The sequence below is a fragment of the Pundamilia nyererei genome, unplaced genomic scaffold (assembly GCF_000239375.1).
Source record: "Pundamilia nyererei isolate P.nyererei 1_Seehausen unplaced genomic scaffold, PunNye1.0 scaffold00054, whole genome shotgun sequence".
Classification (NCBI taxonomy): Eukaryota; Metazoa; Chordata; class Actinopteri; order Cichliformes; family Cichlidae; genus Pundamilia; species Pundamilia nyererei.
This window is the reverse complement of record NW_005187455.1, coordinates 1284980-1293251: the sequence shown is the minus strand read 5'-3', so window position 1 is coordinate 1293251 and position 8272 is coordinate 1284980. Positions and strand designations below refer to the sequence as shown.

At 40.1% G+C, this 8272-nt stretch overlaps 1 protein-coding gene across 1 annotated transcript in view; it reads right to left on the bottom strand.

Annotated features, from left to right (window-relative positions):
- The window catches only part of LOC102214986 (contactin-associated protein-like 4), a 109610-nt gene that overhangs the window by 34767 nt on the left and 66571 nt on the right, over positions 1-8272 (bottom strand). Inside the window, exons 6-7 of the mRNA XM_005733747.1 lie at positions 1439-1614; positions 1194-1319 (exon numbers count right to left, since the gene is read on the bottom strand). Coding sequence (XP_005733804.1) covers positions 1194-1319; positions 1439-1614 — 302 coding nt within the window. The remainder of the gene's footprint in view (positions 1-1193; positions 1320-1438; positions 1615-8272) is intronic.

Genomic DNA, 8272 nt, shown 5'->3' with positions numbered 1-8272 from the left:
ACACACACACACACACACACACACACACACACACACACACACACACACACACACACACACACACAAGCAAACAAGATTAATTGGTGAATTTAAATTGACTGCAGATGTGGACGCAAGGTAAATAAAACAAGTAAAGTGCTGCATAAATATATGTGATGAGGCACTTTGTGACCTGCAGGCATAAGTACTTTGAGTGGTCCACTAAAGACTTGAACGACACTATATAAATGCCAGTATGTTCTCTTATGTGTTGCATTTGTAGTTTTCCACCGTTTTTACTAAAATATTTGTTTTTTACCCGACTTCATCATTTCAACATCCATTAAAATTGTCTCTACAAAGTGTGTTTGTAGTCAGTTTCAGCATCCATGCTCATTATAAACAAATATTCCACATTATGAATAGTTAGAGATTTGTGTAGATAGCAGAAGGGCCTCCAGAATTAATGAGAAAAAAGAAGAAAGTCAAACTTTCCTCTAAAAAACAGGACAAGAAAAATGAGATACAATATGTGCCCATGCTGTCAATATGTGTAAAGCATAGACATAAATGTAAGATCACTCTGCTAGTAATGAGTCTAGGAGGTGGATGCCATCCAGCCAAACAGGACTGGCAAGTTGGAAGATGATACTCCCCTCACAGAAGGAGAGAGACTCAAAAGCTATCAGTGTATCAACATCTGGAAGTTTTAATCTCACGGTGTGAGATTCAAAAGCAGCTGGCCAGGTGAGGTCATCATAAAATCATCACCAAGCATCACCAGAGAAGCTCTAACATGCAATGAAGGAAAGAGAAAGAAAGGACAGTCAAGAAACACCTGGACAGAGACCTCCAGGCAGACATCAAGAGGACAGAACTTACCTGGAGTTTAGATTGACTAGATGTTGGTCTGAGGTGCCATTTTTATCATAATAGAGGCCTGACAGAAAATATTTAATATGCAGAGAGATACATTGAACTATACTGAACTTTTTAAAACTAAATTAATTCCTAATCACAGTTTTACATGCATTTAAATACATGAATATTGTGACATTATTTTTACATCGGCTCCTTTAAGAATTATTTATCTGTTTATTGTTTAAATCAAGTACTTTTACTTATAACTAGGTAGTTCTACTTTGACTCCTGTCTACACATTGTGAAAGATACACAAAATAGCTTTTTCAGCAGCACACTATGAGCAAGTTTACCTTCACTGTAACCCGCTGGTCTTTTTGTTTAGCGAGGTCTACCAGGTTCAGGCCATTGTAAACTGGGTTTTCCAGACAGCCATAGAATGACGTATAGCTGAAGCCCTGCTGTGCTCCCAGTATCATCTGTACAGGAGACAGAGTACACAAACAAGCAGATACAATAAAATGTCTGCAGCTGCGAGGTGGGTGTCTTTCTGCCATCTGTCTTTTCATGAGTTATCATCCTATCCTCAAATACATACCTGATCATGGTCCCAATGTGCAAATGTTGGTGAGATGTGCACCCACTCTGTGCTTTTGTCCACTGTGAGCTTGAGGTGATTGCTGTGATGCTCCACTGCAACGTGATGCCAGTGCTGGTCGTCTAGCAGGCTGCCCAGAGTCACAAGATACCGGCTGTCAGGAGACAAACTTTTTCCTGGCGCGTGGGAGGAAGACGAAGAATGACACGATCATGTAGTAACAGTGGTTAAAAGAGAGAACAGTTGACTCTTAAAACCTTTTTCTTTACCAATGGCGATAAGTATTACATCACTGACTTTTCTTTCTGCAGGCTGTCAGGATCTTTTCCATGTAGAAACTGTTTATTTTAATTCTGTTTTCCTCCAAATGATTTCTGCAGTGAAAGAATTTGACTCTGACATATTTATTTCTAACTGCACAGCAGGAGCTATCGCTTCTCCTCCTCCTCCTCTCTGGAAATGAAGTTTCAAATTTCTCATCAACTTGAACTCCCCGCTGTTTTCTAGGTCTCTGAAGTGGTGCCACGGTGTCACAGTTTTCTGCCGGGGTTTATATCTTGGAAACAAAACCAAGGCTAGGTCTACATTTCAGAAAGAACCAGAAAACGCAGATGGCGAAACATTCAGTAATTAACACTAAATGGGGTAGAGAAAAAGAGAAAGAGGTAGATGGGTATAAAAAAAATGACCAGTGAAATGCTTCTGATTCTTTCTACTCCCTAAAGTGTCAGCAGAGTGAAGCACTTTCACTGAGTGATGGGGGAGCTAAATGCACTCTGTCATTAAATATGAATTAGATATTGTTTGAAAGGAGACTACTTTGTCTGTGTGGGGAAAGAAAGAATGAGTGAAGAGTGAAGAGTGAGACAGACTGGGGCCAAGTTCACTGTGTTCTGTCATCAATCATAATTGATCTGTCAAACAGATAGTTGGCACAAAAGAGGGAGAGACCTGAGAAAGAGATGGGAGTAGTCATCACTGATCAGCAGACTGATGTCTGCACCGCACAAGGATGAAGAGAAACAGGGAAACTGAGCAAAGGTGTAGTCTACTGACAACTGTTTTTTTTTTTTTTTTACTATACTAATAACTTCTATGTTTTGGGTAAAATATTCACTCACAAGCCACTTTACACCTGGTTCAGCTGCTCATTACACCAAATCACATGGCAGTAACTCTATGAATGTAATCATGTAGACATAGTTAAAACAACCTGGTCAAGCTCACAATGAGCATCACAGTGGAGAAGAGGATTTAGGTGAGTTTGAATGTGGTATTGTCACACTATCCCAGGCAGGCTGGTTTGAGTATTTCAGAAACTGCTGATCTACTGGGATTTGTCTGCAGAACCATCTCTAGGGTTTACAAAGAATCAACAACAAATGCCTTGTTGATGCCAGAGGTCACGGGAGAATGGATAAACCGCTTCGAGCTCATAGGAAGGCACCTCAAATAACCAAAACAGGACAACATCAGAGGGACAACATTCCTCTTCACCCTCTACACTGCAGACTTCTCCATTAACTCCCCACGCTGCCACCTACAGAAGTTCTCTGACGACTCTGCCATAGTCGGCTTCATCACAGGTGAGGATGACTCAGAGTACAGACAGTGGACTCTGGACTTTGTGGACTGGTGCCAGCAGAACCACCTGCTGATCAATGCTGGGAAAGCCAAGGAGCTGGTGGTGGATTTCCGGAGACGCAGACCCACCATACTGACACCGGTGAACATCCAGGGAGTGGACATTGAGATAGTGGACTCGTATAGGTACCTGGGTGTTCAGCTGAATAATAAGCTAGACTGGAGCCACAGCACTGACGCTCTTTACCGGAAGGGTCAGAGCAGACTCTACCTGCTGAGGCGGCTGAGGTCATTTGGAGTCCAGGGAGCACTTTTAAAGACCTTCTATGACTCTGTGGTGGCATCTGTCATTTTTACAGCGTTGTATGTTGGAGCAGCAGTTTATCGGCAGCTGAGAGGAAGAGGTTGGATAAACTCATTGGGAAGGCCAGCTCTGTTCTGGGATGCACCCTGGACCCACTGACCAAAATAACATCTTTGATGGACAGAGTCTCCCACCCCATGCATGTAAATGTTGCTGAACTGCAGAGCTCCTTCAGTAAGAGACTGCCGTATCCTCGATGCATGAAGGAGCGTTTCCGCAGGTCCTTCCTCCCTGCAGCTGTCAGACTGTACAATCAAAACTGCTCCCAAAAAACATAGATGTTTACATCAGCGCTGTAACTTGCACTATTTTATCAACCGATTCACACTATAACCAGGGTTAGCCTCTTATCTGTATTTAATCTGTTTTTGATAACCATTGTCCTTGATGTAAATATGTAAAAATTGTGTATGTTTCTGTTCTGTGTCTTGTGTACTGTTTGTTTGTATATGTGTCTTTCTTGCTGCTGTTACATCCAAATTTCCCCTTGTGGGACAATTAAAGGATTATTCTAAAAGCAGGGAATGCAGAAGAGCATCTCTGAACACACAACACATAAATCCTTGAAGCAGATTGGCTTCAGCAGAAAAAGACCACACTGGATGCCACTCTAGTCAGTTTAGAACATAAAACTGAGGCTACAATCCACGCGTGCTCACCAAAACCTGACAGCAGATGACTGGAAATATTAATAAAAAAACCACCATCTCTCGTGCCAGCTGAGTCCACATTATTCTTCTCTCATGCACACACATACCAGTGATGCAATACACCTTCATACCAATGGTTTCACAATATTCCAGTGTTAAACAGCTGGCAACAGGTGCCAAAGAGACAAATACATTTATTATAATTATTACATCATTATGGCACCGAAAGCAAGACAGAGGCAGATGGTTTGGGGGAAAAAAGAACATGGAGGTAAACGATTCAATACAAGTTCAAATTGTGCAAGAAGTCAACTTTAAAAATGTTTTATGAGGAAGGAAATGCATTCAGCACATTTGTTGAATGTATACATAATTTTTATTTACCAGAAAAGTTCACATGACATCTTTAAATTATTCGAAACAGGCCACGAAGATAAGCAAAACAATGTGAAACTCTTGAATTTTTTATTCCACCGTAAAAGCTTTTTCCTGTCCAGAAAATCCTTCTCTGGAATATTTGTTGTATAAGTATCTGATGGACTTTTGGAAATTTCCCAGTATGACATCATCTTAATTTAGAGTATGCCCTCAGAATAAAAAAGATTTTTTTCCAGTGTTATTTTTACTGTGAAAAGTTCCTCAAAGCTGTTTTAATTTTCACATAGGTCCTTGTTTTAAATCATTTCAGACAGCTACCCAGGGCAATACCGCCTCATAATCTGCTGTCTACTTCTGCATTTCAGCACTTCGCTGCAGCTCTAAATCTAATTTTGTTAGAAGGCACTGATAGATGACAGACTGATATAATTGTTTCAGTGTTTTCATTTTATTCTATTTAGAGTAAATGATTGAGACGGTGTGCACAATCAGTCAACACAAGCATAATGAACAACCTCTAAATGTGCTCACAACACAAGCTGCTGCTCCAGGAGCAAAAGTTTCTCAAGCAAGCAAAAAAAAAGTAAGCAAAAAAGAAGGAATTACAGTTTAAAACAAAACGGAAGCAAGAAACATAGCAAATCAAGTCGATATGAAGAATTTACAGTACAACTACTCTACTGCTGGGTTGTTTCTGAGATGCATCAAAAAGTAAAGCAAGTGGACATGTACCCGAGTTGTTACATTGTTAAAGAATTGGCTCCTTTGGAGCATAAGCAATATGGAATATCCAGAAGATCATATTCAGTAGTTTTTAAACATAGCAAGCAAATCCAAAAACATTTGGGCCTGCTCCAAACTCAAGACCATCCAAGTCTCACAGGGCTTACAGCTAATCAGTTTACAGTTGTGAGTCAAACATAGCCCCTGTGTCACTGAAATGATTCAGCTGTGGGCTGTAAAATTAAACACAGTCGGCTCCTTCTGACATGAGCATGTTGCTTCTTGGATGAAAGCTAAGCAGCTTATTTGCAACCCCGTAAGACTGAGTAAACCGGCAACGCCTTCGCATCAGTCAATACAGGCAGAGCAGAATAACAAGGTAAGTCAATATTGTAAGACGGTATTGAACATGACATGCAGCCCACCATTCACTGTGACAGCTGAGCTGGCAGAATGAGTCATCACCTGCATCCAACAGCAGGGTCGAGAAGAACAGCCACTAAATGACAGGAAATATTTAAATATTTTACACCTGTAATAATTTATCATGTGCTATAAAAAGCTCTGAGTGCTCATAATAATGCAGGCGATTCCCAGCTGCCTGTTGGGAGTAAAATACGACCAGTCACTTTTGACATGTTCGGCATTCTGATGTGCCGCCTAAGACTCCTCAGTTTGTCATTTTGATTTGTCATGTGTGCCTACATGGACAGTAAATGAACTGTACTCTGTTTGTGCAAATGAGCGTGAGTAAAAGAGACACACTTTATCAACAACTCTAAATGCATACTGTTGTGTACAGTTACTGGCCTTGGGACATGACCCCTCTGTTTAGTGGAACCTCCCTATTTTGGGGAAGCCTGAAGGAGTCCCTTTTGGAGTTTTTCCCCCCTCTCCTGTGGTGCCTGAAAAAAGGGCCTTAAGTACAGCTTTCCTTGTTATTACTGCAAATATCTACAGTGTATTTGTAGGAGCTATAGCGAAAACTCTGGGGATGTTGTGTGCTCATCTGTCATTTTCTTGATATTACATATTTCTGCAAAAAAGGCATTTATATTTTATACCTGTCTCCTAAGGGATTGTTTTTACATGTAGAAAACCTCCAATATTTCCATGATATATATGTATATATTTATATCTTATACCTGGTAGGCAGCTTCTTTATTTTACAAGAGAAAAGTGCTAAATTTTTTAAGCAGCACTGTCTTCATTCTTCACCTAACAAAAACACTTGACCAGAGGGCACAAGATCAGTGAACAATGACTGCTGGCAGATTTGCTTTCACTAAATAATCAAAAGCCAAAATAAAAGAGAACTCAGCTTAATTACAAGCTTAAATAGGTATGACCCTGAGAACTATAATCCAAGAATTTGATGAATGTATAGTAACCATGAAATGGTTTGCTTCTGGAAAGAACACATGAATTTTAATGAGCCAGCGTATTTATTCAAACTGGGCTCGAAAGCTAAGCATCGTCTGTTAAATACTGCTGAAGGCTGCATTGTAAACGTGGGCAAATAAAACTCTCAATCTAATGCTGGTACAGGTGCAAATCAGTCAGTTATTACCTTTGCTGTAATTTGGAAAGTTAAACTTTTAAAGAAGTGCACAGAATGACAAATGGCTGAATTATCACAGAGTGATTCACTGGGCCAACAAAACTGATCAGACATAGCACGGCCAGCTCTGTCCATGCAGTTCTGTGAATATGTGCAGAAAAAGAGGGACATCCAAAAATGCATGTTTCAGCCATGTGTGAAAGTTAAGCTACACTGTCCTTTCTTCTCTTTACCTGTGAAGTGTTTTGAAGAATCTCCTGTCAGTTTTTTTACATTAACTCAAGGTTTGATCCAAGGTTGAGCTTTGGCTGGTGTAAAAAAAACTGCTTTTCAAACGCTGTCATGGTCAAGAGGTCAGCGTTCAAAAAGCTCTGTCATCTCAGTCAACTTCAACCTGATTTTTGAATGTTTTCATAGTGATTATCTCAGTGGGCTGCATGCCTTTTGCATTTATTCTTTTCAGCATCTTGGAACAAACCCACAGATCGAGGATGGATTCTGGATGAACTGATGTTTATTCATATGCTCTCTAAAGAAAAACACATTCAGCAATAAAATTTGCTTTGGGCCAAAATTCAAACACAAATCACAGAGAGCTGCTTCAGACAGCAACTTCCACCAGAAACTCACGACAAAGTCTCATATCTGTGTAGCAGCTAAAAGGAAAAAAAGGGAAAAGATCGTGTTACAAAATTAACCTTACTGTCGCCATTCCAACAGTGACATTTTTGTCATGGCCAAAAATGTTTTTGAATGAACTCATTCAAGCTTGCATGTCCAAAAAGTGAAAAAACACAAATCTATTATCACACAGTTCTTTAAAAACCTTCAACAAATTTAAGCAATCTGTGTTGATCATGTTCAAGCTGAGGAATTTGTTTTCGCTGCAGTACAATCAGGAACTACAGTTGTAAATTAGACATTTCAGTCAGGTCTCATGGGTCAGCATAACTTTGAGACCAGTGTAATTCATGTGTTGCCTCTCACCCCCTATGTTTTGGAACTTTACTACGAATTTCACAGAAATGTATATTTTTAAGTTGTTAGTTGTATATGCAACCTGGAAGTATTGCTTTCAGGTTGCACATATATAGGAAGAAGGGGGCAAGTAGGTGGGAAAATAATGAGAGAGAATAGGACAAATAAGCACAGTCCCACAGTTAATGGAAGGTAAATGACTCAATTTCAAAACAAAACATAAAAAGAAAGGCAAGCAGAGAACTGGAATGACATATTCAAAGGATGGTGATAAATTACTAATGCAGAACTGTTAAGGCAGAAGAAGAGACTGAGTGCAGAGGACAGGGGGGCTGAGATAAACCCAACCACAGCAGCCAATGAAATAGGGAGTGGAATGACAAAAAGTAAAATACCAGAGAGAAAACATGCCCAAAAAGTCAGCTAGCCAATCAAATATGGACAGAGTGGATTTTTGTTTTTAATTGAGGCATAACCGAGATTGGAGAGTGACAATAATTGTCACGGGTAATGGGGGAAATACAGACTCAGTCGCGGAGCTCTGGATGCGAAGCAAACAGTGCGTTTATTTACAGTGCTCAGAACAGTCACAAAGC